Consider the following 22,945-nt stretch of genomic DNA (forward strand, 5'->3'; position numbering starts at 1 on the left):
GGTACAGGGCTGTGGTGCGGAAGGAGATGGTCCTGCCCCCCAGTCTTCTGCTGGGCCTGCCCGGGCCGTGCCCATCCCTGCTGCTCCTGCGCAGGAGCCGTGTCCCACCTGCGCGCCCTGCGACACCCCGGCACCTCTGCACCCCTGCCAGCGCGCAGCCTGCCTCCCAGCTGCAATGGCCAGGGGTGTTCCCACCCCAGATCACAGAATCACAGACTGGCAGAGGTTGGCAGGGACCTCTGGAGATCATCCAGTCCAACCCCCTGCCAGCGCAGGGTCACCCAGAGCAGGTGGCACAGGAACGCGTCCAGGCGGGTTTGGAATGTCTGCAGAGACGGAGACTCCCCCACCTCTCTGGGCTCACCACGGCTCTGCCACCCTCAAAGGAAAGAAGTTCCTCCTCATGTTGAGATGGAACTTCCTGTGCTCAAGTTTGTGCCCGTTACCTCTTGTCCCGTCACTGGCCACCACTGAAAAGAGCCTGGCCCCATCCTCCTGACACCCCCCCTTTCAGTATTTATAAGCTTTGATAAGATCCCCCCTCAGTCGTCTTTTTTCCAGACTAAAAAGACCCAAATCCCTCAGCCTTTCTTCATAAGAGAGGTGTTCCAGATGCTTAATTCCTCCCCAAATACTCTAGGATGGCCGTAAATCTGTCCTAGGCCAGTGTCTCCCAGTCCAGCACCAGTATTGGGAGGGCCGGGGCGGCTTCCTTGGGATCCGGAGCGGTGGCAGGGAGTGGGCTGAGCGCTGGGCTGGGACAGGCAGGAGCCTGTCTGTGCAGGCAGAGGGGAGGAGGAACAGCAGAGCCTGTCCTGGGGACTGGGTGAAAAAGTCATCTGAGGAGGGAGAGAAAAAACACAGAGGGGGTAAAAAAAAAAAAAAAAAGACCAGTGGGATGCTGAGTTTACTTCATTCCTGGTTTTTCTTCATTTCACAGAAGAGGCAATCGAACTCCAGCCTTATTGCGGCAAGTGCCGGAACAGAGAGTCCTTCCGAAAACAGATGGTGGTCCTCCATTCGCACGCATCATCCCCAACCCCCCGGAGCAGCACCTGCCTTCATCTCTCTCCGGTGTGATGTAGCCTGTAGGGTATGCATTGCAACCCTGCGCCTGCTCCCTTCGGCCTGTACTTTTGTACCTCCCTAGGGAATAATCTGCTCCCAGTCCTGGTCTTTGGCAACTTTGTGATTTTTTTGTGCTAAGCCTAAAAAATTAGGTGAAGTGGAAGGAGCAGCATCCCCACACGAGCCTTCTGCAGTACAGGGAAGGTTCTCAGTGGGAAGCTGTGCCTGAGGAGGAGGTTTCAATCAGGAGCCCAGGCTGGTGTGTTACTACTGCTGAAGAGCCAAAGAAAACCCCCAAGCCTCAAATTCAGCTCATTATCCCATGAAAATACATTCGTGCCCCATGTTGCATGGCTGGGCAGCTCTGCCAGCAGTGAAGTGTTGGTGGAAATTTTGGCTAGAGATGGCTTTCAAATGGTTTTCCTATCAGCCTTGCAAAGGAAACCAAAGAAAGGATTGGCATAGAAGAGTAGGAAGGCAAGAAAAACTAAACTCTGTAAGATCCCAACAACAGGCTGTTTGCTGTTAGAGAAAACCAGGAATTTATGCCCCATGTTAAGCTCATCACGGGTGCAACCCGCTTTTGGGGGTACTTAACATCAGTCGTCACAGTCGTAGGTCTGGGTGTTCTTTTTATTCCTTTTTTTTCAAGTTTTCAAGTGATGTTCTTGCTCTTTTCTCTGCCTCGGACATGACTGCGAGCCTTCAGGCTGCTCTGAGCCTTGTGTGACCCTCCTGCCCTTGGGATGAATCCCAACCCAACCGAGCCACGGCGGGAGCGCGCCGGAGCTACGGCCGCAGCCCGCAGAGGGGTCTCCGCGGACACCGCTCCCTCCGCCTCCGGTTGGAGCTACGGCTGCGGGAGGTTTGAGCTGCGATTTGCATCCCACCAGAAAGGGCTGCGTCGTATATTTAGGGTAAGGTGCTGAGTATCGTTCGGTCTGGGCGACTGTGGGATTTAGAAGAAATAGTGCATCCAAGCTCCTTGGTTTCTTTTGGTTTAGTGATACTTATTCAGTCGCAGAAATACACGAGGCAATTTACTGAGGTCTAGGTGTGTAAGGAAAGCAGGATGGAGCCTTTTGTTTTCACCTTTGAACTCTAAAGTCTTGGTATCGCTCGTGTGAAATTCACTCATCCCTCGCTGCATCTGCCTCGTGGCAGGCTGGCTCCGGGGAAACTTGGTATTTCCAGGTATTTCAGCTCTAGTGTTTAAATATTTGTCTCTCCTTACAAATTTTTACGTTCGTATTTAGCCAGCAGACAGGCTGTCAGTGAGACGTGGGTCGTGTGAGCGCTCCTCATAAAAAGCGGGTTACAAAAGCGAAGAGAGCGATGGCTCCGGGCTCACGGCTGGGATGCAGGAAGAAAATGAGGCTAAATAGCGATGATGAGTCGAGGCGGCGATGAAGTGCCTATTTATTGGTAAATAAGGGCTGGCTGCCATGGCCTGCTCCCTGAGCCCGCGTGCCCCCGAGGGGTTTGGAAAGTGGTGATGCAAACTGATGAGTCACCGTTCAGAACAATGGTTTCTTCATGTGAAATGACTCAGGATAAAAAAAAAAAAATAACAGGTTTTTCAAGAAGCTGGAGATTATGAAATGACAAAAAGGAATAAAATAATGGGATGTTTAACCCCTGTGGTGAAAGTATTAAATCTTTCTCTCCAGAGTAAGGCGGTGGATGCCTGAGATCAGCGGATTAGACTGTGCCTGTTCTCGGTTAGCTTTCCACTTTGGGAGCACGCAGATAACCAGATGAAAGCAAGGTGGATACTGTGTGTATGAGCATTAAATACGATGTGTATAACAGCATCCTCTACAACATGTAACACTGAATTTTGTCCGTTTGCCTGCATCCTCCTCCCCATCCCCATCTCCCTGTCCCGTTCCAGGTTGGTCCCGCGGAGCAGGGGCAGCTCGGTTCGCCGGAGCGATGCTCATGGGGTGCTGGGAGGTGTCTTGGGCCACGTGTGGTTCTACGTGGCTGGTGTTCCCGTCCCACGTCTGCAGAAAATACTGCCCAACCTCCCTCCTTACCCTGCCATGGGTGGCCACCCTGCCACCCTGCCTCTTCCATGAACCAGAAGCTCTGCTATAGGTATGATGCGATACAAATAACATGTCCTCTTTATTATAGATAACCCTGTTTCCTCCAGCAAGGGTGGAATATGCCGCTCTGTAGTTTCTGTGGCCCCACAAATGTCTATTTTAGGTATTCTGTAGAGCTTTACTGCAGAAATTACCACTTTAGCAATCTGAATGCAAATATGTGCGATTTTTCTTTTTTAAGGATTTAATTAAATCATAACAATTAGGCAAAGGGGAGGGCAAGCAACGGTCTGTCAACAAAACCGCTGTGATCAGATTAATCCAGCAAGCCAAAAAAAAAAAAGGTTTATTACCTTTCTGATACTACGTGTATTCACACGATGGGTGGCGAATTTCCCAATAGCCTCCCTCAGCCCTCTGTGTCCCGCACCTCGTTTAGTTTGTCTGAAGAAGGCGAAAGCTCAGGTCTTGCCCGGGGCTGCTGGCGTCTCCCCACTACCCATGGCTTTAATTCAGAGCTCAAGTCTTTTCAGCCAGCCGTGCCCCCCCCGCGCCCCCGGGAGGTTTTCCTGCTCTCACTGCTTTCCATCCATAGGTGGCAGCAGGCTTTAAAATCTTTAACCTCTCAATATTGCCGGTTTTTTAGGAGCTCGGGGAGTTGGGCGATGATCTCCCCAACTGTGGTGCGCGGAGCTGCTGTAAGAGGAATGAATTGTTTTCAAGGAACAAAACATCCTTTGCAGTTGTTTGCTGAGTTGCTCTGTGAAGACAAACAGCAGAAAGTCAAGCTCCGGGGTAAGAAAGGGCAACTGAGCACCTATTTTGGGCCAACACACCCTTGCAAAGACCAGTGATTTCTGTCTGATAAGTTACCCAGGAAAAATGCAGCGGTTAACAACGTTCCCTTGCAAAAGCACGTGGATGCAGAAAGTCGCATTTGCGATGCCGATTTAAGCTGCTTTGCTCAAATTTTCTTTTGCATTTTCTGTACGTCTCTGCCTGCCTTTGGGGACCTCTCCTCTCTCCCCCATGGCGATGCCGGGCTGCTGTCTGGATCCAGCCTCAGGTGGCATCGCCACGCGAGCAGACTTGGCACGGTGGGGACATGGGGACAGCATGGGGCAGGGCTGGCTGCCCGTGCTCTAGCAGCACGTAGAGTGTACAATCTGCTCCGCGGCAATGACAACCCCAGCTGCGAGGGGTGCTCAGGGCCTCCAGCACTCGGGATCTCCATCCCAGTGCCTCCAGCTCCAGCAGCAGCCCACCACAGCTGCCCCGGGCTCGGCAGTGCCATCAGCCAGCCCTTCTCCTGGCCCCTCATCCCAAATCCCCTTCTGAGGATGGAGCAGGTGAAGGATGAAGGTCAGCATCAAGCTGTCTCTACTCCCAGCAGTTTTAGGTTCCTTCCCTTGCGTGTGGGTCCCCTCGGCACATCCTGGGGAGCGCGGTGCCACATGCCGAGAATGCCACAGTGATGCTTTCTCTCCAGTTTGCCTTTTATTTTCCTGCGTGCCGTGCCAGGCTCACCCAAATCAGACGGTGTTGACAAGGACTAGCCAAAAGCTGCGTCTGCCCAAGTGCAGGGCTGAGAGGTCAGCGGGCTCCGTGCGAGGCAGGGTGAGGAAGGCACTTGTTTGGAGGAGGCAATGAATCAGGGTGGCCTCCCTCGGTGATTAATTGGGAATTTGTTAAAGCACGGCTGGGACACTGGTAAGAGAAAAGCTCGGTGGTGGGTGTGAGATGCTGTGCAGGAGCAGCGCCGGCCAGGGGTGAGGGAAACCCTCCATGGAAGTCATTATGCTTCTGCAAAAATTAATCATTGCTTTAATTGAATGAGATATTCTTTCTCCTCCTGCCCGTTAGCAGATGAGGTGTTGCTGGAGCAATGGTAATGACTCGCTGGGAAACCGCAAATCCACGAGTGGATGTCGTGCTCGGCTGCTCCTCGGGGAACTGCATCTTCTGCTGGGTGAACAGTAAATGAAGCCGCATTTCCATCCTCAGCCTTCATTTTCTGATCCTGTCGGGAAAAGTATGTGCCAATTTGTATTCGACTTTTCCTGGTAGCGTGGTTAAATACTTATGTTCTACGCAGCTTGCTCGCACAAGGCAAGGAGGTGGTTTCACTAGGTGGGGGTGCAACACCGGTGCCACCGCTGGGACATGGGGACCCTGCGCCGGGATCCGAGGCTGCCGTACTCCCTGGGATGTTATCCCATGCTGCCGGTGAGCGGGACCTCTCCATCCCCACGTCCCCTGCTCCAGCAGAGCCCTGAAATGAAGCACGATCGCCTGTTTACAGCCCTTGGCTGGCATTGCGGGCAAAATTACCCCTATTTTGACACCTCTCCGAAGCCGGCAGTGATGAGTGACGGCTCTTCCAGAGGAGCAGCAGCTCCGCTCAGGCTGCCATTGACAGTTGCAGATGACAGGAATGTGAGGGCTTAATTATTTTATAATTAAGTCGAAGCGATCGTCTCATGTCTGTTTAGTGTCTGACGTAAGATGAGCTGGTGATTTCGGTCTAGTTTGCAGTGGCCTTTGGTTAGAAGCCGCCAGCGTGCGGGATGCGAGTGGGTGCCGGCATCCCGGGGCGGGGAAAGGGGGTTGGGGAGAGGGGTCCTGCCTGGGTGGTGGAGGCTGCACCGGAGACTGGGCTTCTGTGGTGTTCTACCTGGATTTGGGTGGCTTTTCCCCTTCCCCCCTCCAGGAAATTCCCAAGGAATAGTTTTCATGTCAGACGGCTGCGAGAACAGCGGTTTTTCACGCGTCGTAGCATAAATGGCAGCGGTGTGTGGGACGCAGGGCTGTCACGGTGCAGGCAGTGGCTGTCTTCGGAGCCGGGCTTGCTGCGGTCCAGCCTGCCCCGAGGTGAGAAGGTGGGGAAACCCTCAGCCTCCATCACCCCCGCTGGTCCTGAGCACCCAGCAGGAGGGTTCCCAGTACCCAGGAATACCAGCAAAAAGCAAAAATTATTTGCAAAACACCTCTATTCAAACCACCAGCTTCTTGGTAGCCCTCCAAAATCATATTTCCTTGGAAGCAGAGTTCAGAGGATGGTCCCTCTCCACGGCAAGTACCTGCCACAGGGGTGTGGGGACCCCACTGAGCCTTGGCGATGGCCAATGCCACACGTTGTAGCTGTAAAGGACATGAGCCAAGGCCTCTCTCACTTGCCATGTGGATTTTTCAACCTTCAATTGTATGAATATAGTTTTTCCTATAAGATTTTCATTGTAGTCATGCCTGTAAGATACTCTAAGGCTAAAAATCCTTTTAATTTCAGGTAAATTTTCGGAAGAAGTTCTTTACCATGAAGGTGGTGACACACTGGAACAGGTTGCCCAGAGGGGTGGTGGAAGCCCCATCCCTGGAAGTTTTTAAGGCCAGGCTGGATGGGGCTCTGAGCAACCTGATCTAGTGGGAGGTGTCCCTGCCCAGGGCAGGGGGTGTTGGAACTAGATGATCTTTAAGGTCCCTTCCAACCCTAACAACTCTATGATTCTAAATGTGGATGCTGGCCCTGGTGGGATGCTCAACCATGGTGCCTAAAAAGCTTCTGTGCCCGCAGGTGGGAGCTGCGTTAAGGAGATGCTCTTTTATCCGGCAGCTTCGCCACTGCTTTGCTTTTTGGTGGTTGTTGATGCCATCCGGCCTTCTTTATTGTTTTTTCTCTCAGCGAGAGCGGCGTAGGAAACGTTAGAACAGGTGTTAGGCCGTGTTTGTGTTTTAAAGGCATTTCACATTGCGGTTCACGTCTGCGTTAGGAAAGCCAAAGAGAGGTATTGCAGGTTATTGTGGGAAATTTACAGTTTAAGCATCGCACTTAATAGAAACCCCTTCTGCTCAGGCTTGGGCTATTACCGTGTTATTCCCAGCCTCCATCTGTGCCTGCTGCTCCAAGGCGCCGAGTGCCTGCAATTACTTCCAGGAGAAGTTCAGCCGCTGTTTGAAAGCCCCCATTTCCCTCTGGCTCGAGCTGGCCACGGCTTTCATCCAAAAAAGATCTCAAAGTGCTTCTCGAGCTGCGTGACCCTGAGCCGGGGCAGCTCCCCGGGGGGCCGGGATGCTCTTCCCCCCGTCAGGCGGAAGATGCTCCCTCTCTGCAGCAAGTGCCGCTTTATATTTATTTGCACGATTTCTCCGCATAAACCACACGGGTAAGTAACCGCCACGCAGCTCAGCAGCGCCTGTACCTAACAGGAGCCTGCAAATTTCAGCGTCTCCCCACCCTTCCCCTGCGGTTTGCTGCGTATTTTGTTGAAATAATGGTTAATGTGGCGCTCAATAAAAGTGCCGGAGCCACTCCAAGCGCGCAGCAGGCGGCGGGGTGGTTTCTTCAGCTGCTCCTAGGTTATCCCAGGGGGATGAAGCCGCTCTGCAGGCACTCGGAGTGATCCCTGTGGCAGCTACAAACCAGCACAGTGGCACTGCACTTCCCAAAAATGCTTTCCCCAGCCCTGGGACATCCGCCTGGAGGCGGCGGTGCCCAGGCTGGAGCAGCACCAGCGGGGTGTTCATCAGGAGCTTTGCCAGTGACCTCGCTGGACCTCGTATTCCTGCAGAAAAGAGCAATTCCCACGTTGCCCTACCACAAAAGCTGCTCCCCTGGGCACGGCCCCACACACCTCTGGGTTGCTCCTGCTCCTGTCCGTTCTGGGGGGTGGCTGGACTGGGTGAGCTGGAGTGAACTGGGGCAAAAGCGACCTGCAGCAGGCTGAGTGTTGCTTTTTCTGAGGGTTTAATTTATTCATGGATTTATTTTACCAGGTCCAGCCTAGCTCCCACCCACCGGCTTGCTGGGTGGTGACCCACCAGGACAGACGCATGGGGACAACCCAGTGCCATTTGGAGGAGCAGCGATGGCTCCGGCACGCTCTACAGCACGATGGCATGCCTGTGGGACTGGAGTGTGACTTTGCCATCAAATTAGACTCGAGAAGTCATAAAATTATTGCGGTAACATCTTCACGCTGTTTTCATCACTAAGCAAAGAGCACTGCATGCACCCAGCACGGGGAAGCTGACGGTCCTCAGGCTGCAGCGATGCTGAGCATCCTGGTGTGCCTCGGGGGTCCCTGTCCCCATCCATGTCCGTGTCCCTGTCCCTGCTGCTGGGGTGGGAAGATGCTCAGCAGGGGCGAGGGGAAGCTCTCTCGGAGCGAAGCCCCTCTCCATTGCATCAGACCCAACACAAACCTCTCGGGGAACTGCATGTAACTCAGGGAGGGGGGAGAACAGCCCCGGGTTTTTCTTTCTGAAGCCAGCTGGCCCAGACCGACCGCAGGAAAAGAGAAAGAAAAAAAAGAAAACAACAAAAAAGCAGCTTTCTGAAAAGCAGCATCCTTTCGAGCAGAGCGGGTGGCTGTCGAAAGTGGCGGTGGGGGGAGGAAGGAAGGAAGGAGGGGGCCCGGCGCTGCCGGGAAGCCAAACAGGCTCGTTTCAGCTGGCTCTCCCCGGCGGCGTGTGGGCAGAGCGCTGGGATGCTGCCTCTCGGTTGCAGAGATGACTCACGCGTTTCGCGGGGAAGATGATGGTCTCGGTGTCACCGAGCGATGCCTTCCCCTTCCCCGGCTCAAGGTGCCAAAACGGTGCCGAGGCAGAGGATGGCCCCGGGGACCAGAAAGGCTGAGCCCCGGCTGGGCTCAGGCAGCACCGCGGTCTCCGCGTCTCGGTTGGGAAGGAGATGTTATGTTCTTTGATAATTTGGGGTCATAATTGCACATGCCGGAGCAGGAGCCAGGCATCCCGCCGTGCTGCTGAGCTGCACCGAGCTGCATCAGGGCTCAGCTGTGCCAGGCATTGGTTTGGGACAAAGCCAGAGTGCAGGCTGGGGAATTTGGGCCAGTCATTAGAGAAGCAGAACTAGGGCTGGGTTGGCCACAGCAGTGTTTCAGTCTGGGCTTTTCCTTTAGGTTTACATTTGACAGTGTTTCGGGATGTAAAGCTAATTCCTCTGCGGAGGAGCTGAGCCTGTCAGTCCTGTAGCTCGGGTCAGCTCCAAGAGCATCCTAAAAGGGGCTGCAGCGCCCAGGGTGGGGAGCAGAGGGGACAGAGGGGGCTGGCTGCCTGGGGTCCTAGGTGATGAGCCCATGTCAGCCCTCTGCAGCCTCCCCGCTGCTTCTGCACCCGGCCACGGGTACCAGCCTCCCCCAGGTTTCAGTGTTTCAGGTCTCACCCCCCCCCGCTGTGAGTTTCGTTCTGACTTTCGGGTTGGGATGAGTCAAAATCTCATAACAAAACGGAGCCGAAACTGCTGCCTGCGGCAGAGTTCTGCTTGTGCCAGCTCGGGGGGACACAGCCCAGCACCGAGCGCCATGTCCCACGGTGGGGACACAGCCCCGGCCCCACCGCCTTCCCGGGAAGGGCGAAGAGGCACAAAATGAAGGAATGGAGGGGTTGTCTCCATGAGACCTCTGCTCCTGCCACTTACGTGTGAAAGTACATTCGAGCTGGGTTTGGTCAACAGCTGAGTCTGGGAGATGTTTCCATCCCTACTGGGAGCCGACTCCTGCTTCTCCCCTGCCATTCAGTAATGAGCTAATTCCTTCCTTATTTACCTCAGCTGTACAGCCCTTCAGATCCATGCAAGCCCCAGTCGGCAGACCTTTCCCTGATTCCCTCATTCCCAACAAATCCTTTTCATTGATACATATAGAAACCAAAAATGAGTTTGGAAATGGATGATGAGTTCACTGCTGCCAGCCTCCCAGCACCCCATCTCTTCTTCAGCAGCCAGCAAACACCGCCTCCGGAATGGGAAATCAGCCGAAAGGTGATTTTTGTGAGGGTCCAGGTGCAGTTGCTTCTGGCTAGTGGGCAGCGATGCTCTTGGGCTCGCTCGGCCGCATGTTTGTTAGTGTAAGGTAATTCTGTTTGCTCAAGCAAGCGGTGTTGTCCTCTTCATTGTAAGGAGAAGGGAGTCCTTAGCTATGCCGAAGATTTTATGAATGTATTAAAAAAAGCCAGCTAGCAGCCTCATAAGGCAGTAAATGGCATCCTATGTGCTCCTATCAGAGAGCGGAGAGTTACAGGGAGGTTAATATTTCATTTGGGAAATAAATCTGCTCTTACTGTATGCAGTCCATAAAAGCGGCCAGGCCCAGGCGCTCCCCGCAGATTAGCAGTCCCCAGGTGCCAGGAGTTCAGAAAAACCAGACCCGCAAGGGTCATGCTGAGACATATGGGTGGCATATCAGTACCTGCCCTGCTGTATTTCACCAACTCCCAAACAGACCCTGCGGCAACTCCTGGTACCAATGAGAATATATTTGGTATAGAATCACAGAATGGTTTGGGTTGGAAGGGACCTTAAAGGCCACCCAGTGCCACCCCCTGCCCTGGGCAGGGACACCTCCCACCACACCAGGTTGCTCCAAGCCCCGTCCAACCTGGCCTTGAACCCCTCCAGGGATGGGGCAGCCACAGCTTCTCTGGGCAACCTGGGCCAGGGGCTCACCACCCTCACAGCAAACAATTTCTTCCCAATATCTCATCTGAAATTCTCTTTCAGTTTAAAACCGTTCCCCCTCATCCCATGGCTCCCCTCCCTGATCCAGAGTCCCTCCCCAGCTTTCCTGGAGCCCCTTGAGGGACTGGAAGGGGCTCCAAGGTCTCCCTGGAGCCTTCTCTTCTCCAGGCTGAACCCCCCCAGCTCTCTCAGCCTGTCCTCACAGCAGAGGGGCTCCAGCCCTCCCAGCATCTCTGGGGCCTCCTCTGGCCCCGCTCCAACAGCTCCGTGTCCTTCTGCTGTTGGCGCCCCAGAGCTGGAGGCAGCACTGCAGGGGGGTCTCCCCAGAGCGGAGCAGAGGGGCAGAATCCCCCCCTCGCCCTGCTGCCCACGCTGCTGGGGATGCAGCCCAGGACGGGGTTGGCTTTCTGGGCTGCCATCACACATTTCTCATTTCAAGTATCTCTCGTTCCTCCTGTGGCCCCGAGTCTATACAGGGGTCCCAACCCCACCACCGAAACCCCCAGTCTCTGCCAAAGTAGGGGGGGTCCCCACTGCAATTAATAAGCCGGGCTTGGCTTAGGGTGCAGATGGGGCTGTTTGTTGTGATGAACCATCCCGAGGGTGAGACGTCCCCCTGTTGGGTATGTTGTCCTCTTCTCTTCTGTACCCAGAAGGGAAAGCGGAGCCGACGGCAAAAATCGGTGCTGAACAGAAGCCAGAGAGGAAAGAAAGGAGGGGGGGGAAATTGATTGATTTATCCAGGCCATTTCCCCAGAAATGAAGGGACAAATATTTTTTCCAGACTCTGTTTCAGATTTGCTGAATCTCGGGGCATTCGTGTTTCTGCCAGGAGCTGCAAACGCATCCGTCCTCCCCCTGAGCTTCCCTGCCGCTGCACACCCTCTTCCAGGCCAAAACAATCCTCTCAGTGGAGTTTACAGCCTTCAAAAGTACATTTAATTTTGCTCTTAAGGCACCTTAGCCAAAATTTGCCTTCTCTTTCAAGAAGTTCAGAGAAAACCACCGTGAAAGCTGAGCAGTTTACCATCGCTCTCCTGTTACTTACCACCAAACCCAAATGCAACCTCGCAGGCAGAGCTGCAAAAGAGACGTTTCCCACACAGACTTTGCTGGGTTTCCTGGCGGTTTGGCGTATTGTGCCCTGCATTTAACGGGCTTTTTTCCCAGCTTTCCTGCCGAGACCCCGAGGGGAGGTGGGCAGGGAGGGCTGGAGCAATATTTTATTGCTATTTTACACTCAGAGCCAACCTTTTGCCCCCCACCCCCACCCTTTGCAACTGCTCTACTCATCACATGGGAAACAATCCGTTATCTTTTCTCTCCGTGTAGAACAACCCCGAATGCTCGGTGCGTATTTGCCTTGTCCCATACACATGTTGACATTTTTCATCCTTCTGTTATTACAGATGCTGCAAAGGCAATAACCCTGAAATGTCACAGCTGCAGATTTGTGGCGCACGGGTAAGATGCTGTGGTTAAATAAGGAACCACTCAACATCTAAATATGAGGTAAAAGACAAGAAAATCTGCAAGAACAAGGATGAAGCAGTGTAGAGCACCTGCGGGGTTCGCATACCCTCTCAGCCTGGGAAGCTGTGAATGGCCTGTGGTAGATTTAACTCTTATGAAGTGCTGGAAATGGCTCAGCCCCACCACTTGGAGAGGACATCATCCCTCTGAGGCTTAATGCTGATCTCTGCTCCTTGCTCTGCTCCCAGCAGCGCTGAGAGATTTGTAAGGCTGAACAAATGACTTTATAGGAAAGTTACTCATCGGATGTTTGCAGTCTCCGCCGGTGGACGGTGCCGTGGGTCAGGTTTGCTCCGTAGCCGGGCTGTCGGTGCCGTGCCCAGCACCAGGGTGGCTCTGCTGACCCCAGCCCAGTGCAGTCGCTGGCTTTTCCCCAGCTCCGGAAGATGCTCCGGAAGCATCTCCCTCCTCTTCGTCGGAGAAGGTGATGGCCCGAGCTGCCACCTCCCACTCGGCTCTTGCTGGGCATTGCGGGAACAGTTCATGCTCCAGAGATTTTTCGGTTTACCTGCAACCGCTCACTGATGATGAGTAATCTATGTCAGCACTGCAGTTAAGTCTTTTCCCAGCTTGAGTGTGTCTCCAAGTGATAATTATATTTGGTTACCGCTGTAACACGTGCTGGTGGCTGGTTGCCGCCAAACCAGCTGTGTCCCCACTCCCTTCCATCCAGTTTCACCTTTGCTGGATGGAAGGGATGAGGATGGAAACACCTTTGCAGGGTATTTCCCAGCAGAGCTGCTCCCTCTGCTAGGGATGGGAGACCAGGTTTGCTGGGTTTCAAAGCTCAGGTCATGTTTTCCAGCCGTAGAAGACAACTGTGGGACGGAGGCGGCAGTGACATCTCCCCTGGTGTCAGGTGGGGCAGTCACTTCATCACCACCGACGAGTTTCTGGTGCTTGGCATGGAAAATATCACACACATGCAGCAGACGGGCTGGGGGGAGGTTGAGAGGTGGTTGCTGTTGGCCTGGGGGAGGCATCACCACCCTCAGCACACTCCCGGCTCCAGCTGTGCCGGTGCCGTGCCGGTGCCATGCCGTGCCCCCGCTTCTCCTGGCCCACGCTCCCAGAACTCAGCTATTTATAGTGCTTCTTCCTCCTGGTGTATTTATCCAAGCCAGTTTTACAGCTGGTGTCCAGCACAGGCAGAGGACTGGGGAGATGCTTCCAGGCTTCAGATCAGAGGAGTGACCAAAGTCCTCGTGTCTCGGCATGCATGTGGCTCTGGCCGTGCTGATAGACGGCGGCGCTGCTGTCCTGTGCCCCACTGTGTGCCTCGGCGTCCCTGCGCCTCAGAAAGCCTGAAAAATCAGCCATGGGTGCCTTTTGCTGCTAGAGAAGAGCTGGCGCCGAGGAGGTGATGCTCGGGGCACAGGGGATGGGTGTCTCCGTCCTGCCTCTGGCCATGCAGCGGTGTTGCTTGGCTTGGGGCTGCTCCGGAGGGTGCTCTCTGTACAGCAGATTGAAAAAGCTGATTGGAACCAGCTCATTCTGGCCGCCCGAAACAACCCTTCGGGGGCCTGGCCCACCCCAGGGCGGTGTGCTGGTCTCTCCAGGTGTCGAGGACTCCCGCGTCCCTCAGGATGGCACCTGGCTCAAGCTGACTTCGGGACCGCATGGCACAAGGACTGGCATCCTTGCTGCTATGCTTCATCCCCCGAACTTAGTCATTGTAAAGCTGGAACTGCGAAAATTGCCAATTCCCCTCTTTTAGAAATGCTTTATTGATCCTGCTTGCTTATTAAGGGCAAGAATTTATCCCCCGCCTGCCGGTCCCTCGGTGCAGCCTGCCTGTTATTTGTGGTAGCCCGTATAACAAACACCTATTTTTAGCAGAGTGTTCTTGGAAGGGGTTTTGGTACCTTGTTTTCCGCAGGGAATTCTCTCGCTCGCAGGGTGCCTGGAGCTGCTCGTCGCGCTCCAGCCTGCACGGGGGGGATGCTCAGACGGTGGCAGATCAACATGGGACGGCCGATGTCCCTCCCTGGTGGCAGCAGCATCCTAAACAAACACAGCATCTCCCTCCTGAGAATCGGTTTCCCAGGAGTTATGGCTGCAGATGTGTTATTTCACTTTTTGACCTGCCTGCCTCCCAGGAAAAACTCCGTTTCATTGATTAGACCATTTCAAGCTCATTGCAGGGCTGCTAATGACCAAGCCGTAACAGCAATATTTTAACCTCTGCGTTTTCTCCTAGTGTTCAGTGTCAGCATTATAAAGTACCACTTACAATACAAGCGCAGGCAGTCAATTATTTTAATCTTTATTACGTCTGAATGCACAGCAGCTACTCCCGAGCAAAACCAGTGTGTCTGATCCTCAGCAGAGCGGGTTTGCCTGGGAAATGCCATCCCACCGCTTTTGGGGGAACTCCAACCCACCGCTTTTGGGGAAACTCCAACCCACCACTTTTGAGGAAACTCCATCCCAACTGCTTTTGGGAAACTCCATCCCACCGCTGCAGCTCATGGACGCCCCCAGGGCTCATCTCTGAGGGCAGCCACAGCAAGAACAACACCCCCAGCATCCGACTCCTGACTTTGGAAGGGGCCTGGGTTCCTCCTACCTCCTTCTAATTCCCCTATCAATTGATTGCCATTTGCATGATTTATACCCCTGTGCCGCCAAGGTCCAGGATCAGCGCCTGCAGCACCCTCTTGCAGGTGAGGGATGGAATCAGGTGAAGCCATGGGCTCACCCTGTGCCCCCAAAACCGCTTGGCTGCGGGCCGAACACCTCCCCACCATGACTCCATGGGTGATCCTGGTGTCTGGGGCCCCCAAAGGAGCAGAAGGAGGTGCCCACAAGCAAAACCAGCCCCATCTCATCACTCCAACCTCCCCACGCTAATCCTCCAGGAAGAAAAAAAAAAAAAAAGGTGCCTGGTTAAACCCTGCACGTCACAGCACGAGTCTATTTTTAACCTGCGCATGAGATGAACGGGGAATGAGTTTGTCAAGTTTGGGATGGGCGAGACGTCAAGGCAGAGGCAGTGCTTGTGAAACAGCTGGTTCAGCCAGGGCCGGCGTTGGCTGGAGCGGGCTTTTTCCCTTGTTTTGTGGGTTAGTCATAGGTTTGTTTATTTTTTTAGAGGTTTCTTTTTTTCTTATTCATCTGTTGCAATCACGGCAGACACATCTTTTCACAGCCCTACATGGAAATCCAAGACCAAGGAACTATTTTTAGCACACAAAATGTCTCCCCTAAATGTATTAACTTTGGAAGGGTAAATATTAAATACACTCTTGTCACATTAGAGGCGTTTATGCAGAAGAACAGCACCGGCATTTTTAATGGTTGGGGAAATTATGTTATGCCAGTAGCACTTAATCAAACACAATAAAACAAGATCTTACTGCAATTCTTTCAGGATAAGTTGAAGAGAAATTAATTCATTTTCACATCCGTTGACGATGATTCACTGACACCGGGGCATATTTACCCCATTAGTATTTACGGTGGCACTGGCGATCCTTATGCAAAACATATAGGAGATAGCCTAACATTTATTTTGCAATTAAACTGGAATGATTCTTCGCCTGCTTGCTCCCGATCAAGGCATTCATCACCATCTGTGAGAAGGGCACTGTAGGCAAACCCCCAGCAAGCAACACGGGGAAACCCTATGTGCTGTAAATGCCTCTAAAGATATATATTTTTTAATAAGAATGGCTTTTTGTAACTTTATTGGGGGAGTATTTCTCAGGCTGGGCTGTAGAAGAAGGATGATGTGGTGCTGCTGGAGGAGCCCCAATGTCTGCTCTGCTGGTGGCCGGGAAAAACAGCAGTGACCCGGTGGCTCAGGGACTTCGCCCGGAGATGGTGATGGGCAGTGGGGCACTGCCCGCGTTTGGGTACCTGGGTTTGGGTCCTGTCCTTGAGGAGCTCCTCACTGCATCTCGCTCCTGCAAGAGCCAAGCGGTTGGGTTAGAAGGTGCTTCCCTAAGAAGAAGGATGCCAGGGAAATGGAGCTGAGCTATTGTTGGTGGATTAGTTTCGTTGTCAACGTGGTTATTGTCTCTCCTTGAAACGGGCTTTCTGGGAAAGAAGGGGACAAAGGGAGGCAACGTAGTCCTTTTAGTTACCCAAATTTTTTTTCTCTCTTCCTTTACTTGCAGGCATTTGGGTTCTATTTCCTGCACCCATTCCCACGATACAACCAGCCAGACTATCCCAGCCGTTTCTGGTCTAGTATAGGTGCCAGAGGCAGGGATGCATCTTCCCAGGAATTTGGCTAGCTCTCTCTTCCATGAGGCTCAGCTATTTTGGAGACAAAATCCTTGCTGGTTTGAGGAGGTTGTCCCTTGTTCCCCAGCATCGGACATCCCAGGCCTGGCCATGCTGTGTGGCATCGTCCCTCGGACTTTTTGGGAGTATCGCAGGGCCAGGAGCACCATCAGGGGAGTCAAACCGAAGGGTTTTTTTCTCAAACCAGGAGCACGCTTTGAGAAGAACCAGAACGAGGGCTGGCCTCGCTCTCTGCTTTATGAAATCAAACTGTTTAATATCTCCCTGCCTAGAACAGGTGAAAAACTTATTACAGAAGACGACTCTTGGCTCTGGACAGACAGGTTCATGCAGGATGGCTGTAGGCATCGCGCCTGCGCCGTGGGGCTCCATGGACCAGCCAGGAGTTCGAGTTCATCACTGGGGTGCCTCGGGCACTGCGAGCAATAACACAGCCCAATAATAAAACCCTTCGTTTGCAATAAACTGATCCTTCGCCTTTTCATTTAAGAGCGAAACATAAGGCTATGGTAGTTTAACGGTGGATTTCCTTCTCACCTTCCCCCACCCCCCAGAAGACCCACCTCGGATTGATGGTTTTAGCGCCGTCTTCACTCTGCACCGTGATTTCCCTGATTAATTGCTTTGGTAATAAATTGAACAAAGTATGTCCATTAAATATCTCATTTCCCTTCAGCAGCTTGGGCACTTGATCGTTTTTACTGAAAGAAAAAAAAAAAAGAAAAAAAAACTGCTAGGAAATGCCAAAGGGGTAAGAAAAAAAGCTGATGGCCAACGATTCCTTGATGACTAACTGCCCGCCCGGATGAAGTGACCAGACGCTGATGGGTCCCACACCTCGCGGGGGTGTTCCCAGCCCCCAGCTTGTGTATTTGCTGAAATGAAGTAAGGCAGCTCCTCCAAACCTCCCGTCTCGCAGCGGGGCTTCCCCTGTGTGTTCTGCTCCGAGTCTGCAAAACAAGATCTAAATCTCCAGGAGAAAGGTGGTCACCTTGAATTACAGAAAGTTTCAGGCACGGGGGACTTTGTGAGCAGCCTCTTGCTTGGGCTCTCCCCTCCGGCAGTGACAAATGTCCCTAGCCACACTCCCCACGGGCTCGCTGATGTCTGGCAATGGAAACACAATGGAAATTCAGAAGTTTGCAGACGGTGGCTGCATCGGCAGGGCTGGACCAGCTCCGCATCCCCACGCACTGAGCTGCATCCCTTGGGATGCTCCCTCCGGTCCCCGGGACCTTGCTCACTACACCAACACAGAGGTACACAGAAAACACTGCTTTATTGACTGCATTTGCCAACACATTGAGGAATGCAAAGGGTTGGGTTTTTTTTCATAAGCAATGGGCCATGGTCCCAATGTGTATTAAAGCATACACTGTATCTAAACAGGATGAAAATAATGGCAGACAGAGCTATTCCAAGGCAACACAAATAGCATGCATAATACAGTCTCACACAGAACGAGTTTGATAACATTATATTGCTTTAAGGATTAACTAACATGGAAAATGTACAAAAAGGAGAAATAGGTTTTTGCATTAATGAAAAATACATTTTTTCTCTACAAAGGAATTTCTAATACAAGAAAATAAATATTGCAACATAAGCCAAAAATAATTTAAAATTGCTCTTTTCAATATATTTTCAATATTTCTCTTTTATATTAACAAATGGCACATCACGTTCTTTGAAACAAAGAAAACAGAAGGGTTTCTCCTCCTGCGACATTCATATCGTTTCCTGTAACTGATGTGAAGTGGGTCTGTTTTGTATGTGGCATGGCGCAAAACCGCGGGGGGAGATTTCCTTAAAGAACAACCAAACCTCACGCCCTGCCCTGCAGCAGCAGCATCCCTCTCCCGCATCCCACATCCCGCATCCCGGCTCCGCTCCAGCCCCCCACACCTTGGGGCAAGCTCCATGGGACAGCAGGCATCCAAACCCCGTAAAATAGGTGCAAGCAAAAAGGAAATAATAATTAAAAAAAAAAAAAAAAGGGTGTGGGGAAGAGGGGTGTGTGGAATCGGAGCCGTCCTCGGGAAAGCCTGCAGCCATCGGGGCCCGGGGGCGATGTCGGGGCTGTGGTCCATGATCAGGGCGGGATGCGCTTTGCATCCTCATCTCAACTACCAACGGCTTCTCCGGGGAAACGGCTGCTCTTACAGTGCAAACGTCGATTCCTGCAGTTTATACATCTCAAAAGACAACATTTCTCTACTAAAATAAACCCTTTTATTTATTTATTTATTTTTCTCTTTCTATTCGTTTCAAAATACATTTACAGTAACATCAAAAATATTTGCCTTGTGCATTATTTTCCTCTCCTGAACACCCGGCTCCCCTGCTCCAAGGCCGGGCGATGTCGAGGATGCGCCGGGATGGTCCAGCCCTCGTCCCGGGCAGCCCCTTTTCTCCGCAGGTCCCCTTTTCTCCCCTCTTATTCCCCCCACCCCCATTCTTCTCCCCGGCTCTGACATGCCCCACCAGCCCCCTTTAGCTTTTCCCACCTCAACGCCCTCTCCCGATGGTAAAATACCGACATTTTGGGAGCGTTTCTAACTTTTATTGCCTGGTGCTGGCAGCACCGGTGTTGGTTGTTCTTTAAAGTCTCTCCCCCCCCGGCTTTTTGCGTTCCTGTACTGAGAAGACAAGTAGTGCAGAAGCTGATGAATGGAGCTGTGTACAGTGAAATTTGTGGATTGCTTTTTTTTTTTAACCATAATTGAGTGAAGCACACGGAAGCAAGATTCATTAAAAGGCAGCATATTGATTATTGTTATGACTCTTATACTAGGATACTGTAGCTAAAGCTAGCAAGCCTGATAAGATAAACTAAGTCCTATTTACTGTATTTAACATTATCTGAACATACTGAGCCTTAATTAATGAGCAGATTTTTCATTTCCAACCTCAATGGATTATGCAAATTTATAACAAAGGTGGTTCCCGTTTTGTTGATTTTTCTGTTGGTTGGTTGGTTTTTTTTTTGTTTTTTTTCCTCCTGCTAATAACTCATGTAACATTTCTCCCATCTGAGGAAGATTTTTCCGCCCCCCCCCCCCCGCCCCCGCCAGACACGGTGGGTCTCAGCCGGGTTTTTGTCGGGCTCAGCCGGGGCCGGCAGCGGGCGCTTGCCGTGCTGGGGGTGAGCGAGGCTGCCATCGCTCATCTCTGCTGCAATTTCATCGCTAATCAGGACTTTTGGAAGGCTGATAAAGACGATCTACTCTAAAAAAACGTCAATCGAAGGAGTCTCCAGAGTTTCAAAAGAAAGCTCACAGTGAAATGAGCAAAAAGCATCGGAAATCAAAACGGCAGGATGCGGTCTCGGAGCAGCAGCATCCCTCGGAGCAAGCTTGGAACCTAACGCCGCAGCAGTGTGTTATGAGTGTGTCTTTAGTCCTTTTGTTGCTAAATAACTTCCAATTTTTTTTTATTTTTTTTTTTCCGTAATGACAAGTTTCCGGTTTCTGGCTGTGCTGCTTGACTGTCAAAATATTCTTTGGCATCCACAAAATTATTTGACTGATTGGTTTGACAATTGCAAGGTTTTTTTTTTGTTTAGTGATGGGTTTAACCGGTTGCAGAAGTGTCCCAGGTTTGGTGTCTGTTTTTTTTTTTTTTTAGTTTTTTTTTTTAAACATTTTTTATTTTTAAAAAACAACAACAACAAAAGTTTCAGTGAATTCCTTTTTTTTTTTTTTTTTTTGTTCCCTGAGCTCACACTGGGGTCACTCCAATAAAACACGTAGCACGACTTAACTGTGACCTTTGAAGCCAAAACCGAAGTAATGGTGCAATTAAGTGCAAACATGGAAATTCGCCTGACTTGTAGGTAACATGGGCTTTTAAACAACATTTAAGGCTTATTTGGGACATTTTATGCATTAAATTATTGTAATATTTATAATGTCAGCTTCTGTGAATCACCCTCCCACAACAAGTCAACAGCTTGTAACCAGGATTGAAGAATAATAATAACAATAATTAAAAAAAAATAAGAATGGGGAGGAATAAATTCACCGTTTCCATTGTAGCGTTTAGTAGGAAAACAAAATGGTGAACGCAAGTGTTTCCATTTCCCCTCGGTGATGGGACGTTTGCCCCCGGGGCCAAGCATTTCGTTGTGCAAAGGGGGTGTCACGGTGGGACCATGGGAGGGAAGCACGGGCAGAACGGCCTCGCTCCGCCTCCCGGGTTACACCAACCCCGACTCCTCACCCTGATTTTAAAGGATGCTTTTCTCCTCCATCCCGCCCCGCATCTCCACTCCCCAGCCTGCTAACAGCTGACCAATGCACCTGAGTAAATCACTTCAGTTTTTCTAACGACCGCAGCGGGGTCCGACACCGCCCGCATCCCACGGGACAAGGAGGGGGAGAAATTCTGCAACCTGGCCCCCGGATGGATCCCAACCAGATGGAAAGGTGAGGGGAAAAATAATGACCGAGGGTGTTGTGTTTTGTTTTGTTTCGTTTTTCTAATAATAGAAACGTAACGTTGCTCTCTTCCACCCCAAGCGCTTTCCTCCAACAAGCTTTTTGTGCTTTAGTCATTATTTATTTTAGTATCGCTTATTCCGCTTCCTCGTATACGCGCACGCAGGCGGGTATTGATTTCCCCTCCCGCAGCTGGCCGCTACCGTACCCTCCGCTCACTCCCTGCTCTGGGGGCAACCATCTCGGGCAGAAATCTGCCCCTCGTTAAGTAATGCCCATTAATTAAACTGTCATCCCTGCAGAAAGCACAGGTACCGGCACCCTCCGCCCTCTCGGCACCCCCGGCATGGGTCCCGCCGGGCGCCGGTTTGCGTTCCTGGGAAGTGGGGGATGTCAGGGAGCCGGGGAGGGACCACTGCTGTCACGGTCATCGATGTCGGTGAAGCTGAAGCTGGATCTCAGGCGTATAGAGAAGAGAAAGACAACAGTGCCGAATTTCCAACTATATACACATATTAAAAATCCCCCTTGCTGTGACACCAGGCAGGAATTGGACATGGCAGTTGTAACTGGGTTGAGGCCTCGTGGCTCCGGGGCGCTCGGGAGGAGTTAGGATGCCAGGATGCTCATCCTGACGATGTCCTCGCCGGCCGCCTCCAGCTGGCCCCGCTGCGCCCTGCCGCCGCGGGACTCCCCGTCCGAGTCGCTCATCTCTGCGTCGGAGAAGTAGCCGTCCGTCTCGGCGTCGAAACGACGCAAGGGAGCTCCGCCGGCGCCCTCGGGCTTGGGGGGCTGTGACCGCCGAGTCCCCCGGCTCTCCTTTGGTAATTTGAACCGCACGATGGTTTTGGGGCTACCTACGGAGTCAGGCACTTTGGCCGCAGGGCTGGGCTCCGGCTGAGCGCAGTGCGGCGTCTCCTCCTCTTCCTCTTCCTCCTCCTCCTCCTCTTCCTCCTCCTTGCTGAGGCAACCCCTCGCCCCAGCCTGGGGGTGAGACTCGCCAGCTTTCGGCAGAGAGCCCTTTTTGGCCGCCTTTTTGGCCTCGCCCGTCCCTTTGCGGTCAGTGGGAGGCTTTGCCGCCCCTTTCTCCGACTTGCTCGGTCTGGAATCAGGAGCGAAGGGCTTGGTGGCATCATCCGACAAGTCGCTGGCGTTGTTAGTCCAGGGCTCCGAGCTCTCTGGGGGGCTCCCAACCACAGCCGGGGGGCTGCTCCTGGGCAGCTTTTTCTTAGTGTTCGTTCTCGTTTTGCTTTTCACTTTCTTTGTGGCCTCGCTCTGCTTGAACGGGGACCGGAGGGAATGGTCCATCATGAAGCTCAGCAAGGTCTCCTCATCCTGGAGGAGCTCCTCTGAGAGGCCGGGGGTGCTGTCCTCGTGGTGGGCGTTGTTGAGGGACCACTCGCTCATCGCCATGTTCTCGGCGGTGATCTGGACCGACTGCGCCAACCAGCTGTTGAAGAAGGTCCCGTCGATGGGGAAGGAGGTTGACAAGCCTGGAAAAAACAAAAGGGGGAGATTGCCTTAGAAGTCAGGAACTGCCACGCTGCCCTTTGACACCGCCACCAACTTCACCAAAACTCCCCGGCACCGGAGAAACACTCAGAAGATCAACCATAACGCACCACATCAGGGCAAAGAAGAGAGCTGACTCCAGCACTAATGCTGAATTTGGGGTCCACTGAGGTCACAGCACAACAACCCGAGTGATGCCCCACATCCAACACTCTGCGAACCTCCCTGATCTAAACGGAGCATCCTTCTGCAGCAAAGATGCCAACCCCAACCCAGCACGGGTGGAAAACACATTCCCGTGCAAAGGCGGCAGGACAGACAATCCAGGTGTCAGCCTCAAAATTCACTGACTGCTACCAGAGCGGGACTTGTGCCCCGGCAAGGGGTGACAGGTTCCCCAGGGAGCAGCTGCCACCGGGCCACCACGCGCTGCCAAAACCCCAGCACCACCCGAGCCACCAGTGGGGTGATGCGACTGGTGCTAAATCTGCATCCAAAGGTGGGGGGGGCGGGAGGCAGGTCTGAGAACATCTCCAAATACTCGAGAGGTGTGAAGACTGAAGAAGAGGAGGCAGATATGACAGGCTGGAATGGAAAAAGCTGGAAAACTTCCTAATAAT

The 22,945-nt window shown here is 52.5% G+C and overlaps 1 protein-coding gene and 1 long non-coding RNA gene across 4 annotated transcripts in view; one reads left to right on the plus strand and one right to left on the minus strand.

The window, feature by feature from the left end:
• Window positions 1–443: 443 nt before the first annotated feature.
• LOC128916326 (uncharacterized) lies at window positions 444–16,938 on the plus strand. Of its 2 annotated transcripts, none has more exons than XR_008468917.1 (6): window positions 444–1,985; window positions 2,963–3,168; window positions 3,766–3,914; window positions 4,983–5,151; window positions 7,890–8,078; window positions 12,000–16,938. It is a non-coding gene; the product is annotated as an uncharacterized LOC128916326 (long non-coding RNA). The 2 variants fall into 2 exon arrangements; XR_008468918.1 differs by having other exon boundaries at window positions 4,986–5,151.
• A 696-nt stretch (window positions 16,939–17,634) lies between these two features.
• The window catches only part of JADE2 (jade family PHD finger 2), an 86,844-nt gene continuing 81,533 nt past the window's right edge, over window positions 17,635–22,945 (minus strand). For both annotated transcript variants that reach the window (XM_054217881.1, XM_054217880.1), the window contains one exon: window positions 17,635–22,306. In XM_054217881.1, coding sequence (XP_054073856.1) covers window positions 21,423–22,306 — 884 coding nt within the window. In that variant the 3' untranslated portion in view covers window positions 17,635–21,422. The remainder of the gene's footprint in view (window positions 22,307–22,945) is intronic.

This window comes from Rissa tridactyla, chromosome 11 (assembly GCF_028500815.1).
Source record: "Rissa tridactyla isolate bRisTri1 chromosome 11, bRisTri1.patW.cur.20221130, whole genome shotgun sequence".
In the NCBI taxonomy this organism is placed as follows: domain Eukaryota; kingdom Metazoa; phylum Chordata; class Aves; order Charadriiformes; family Laridae; genus Rissa; species Rissa tridactyla.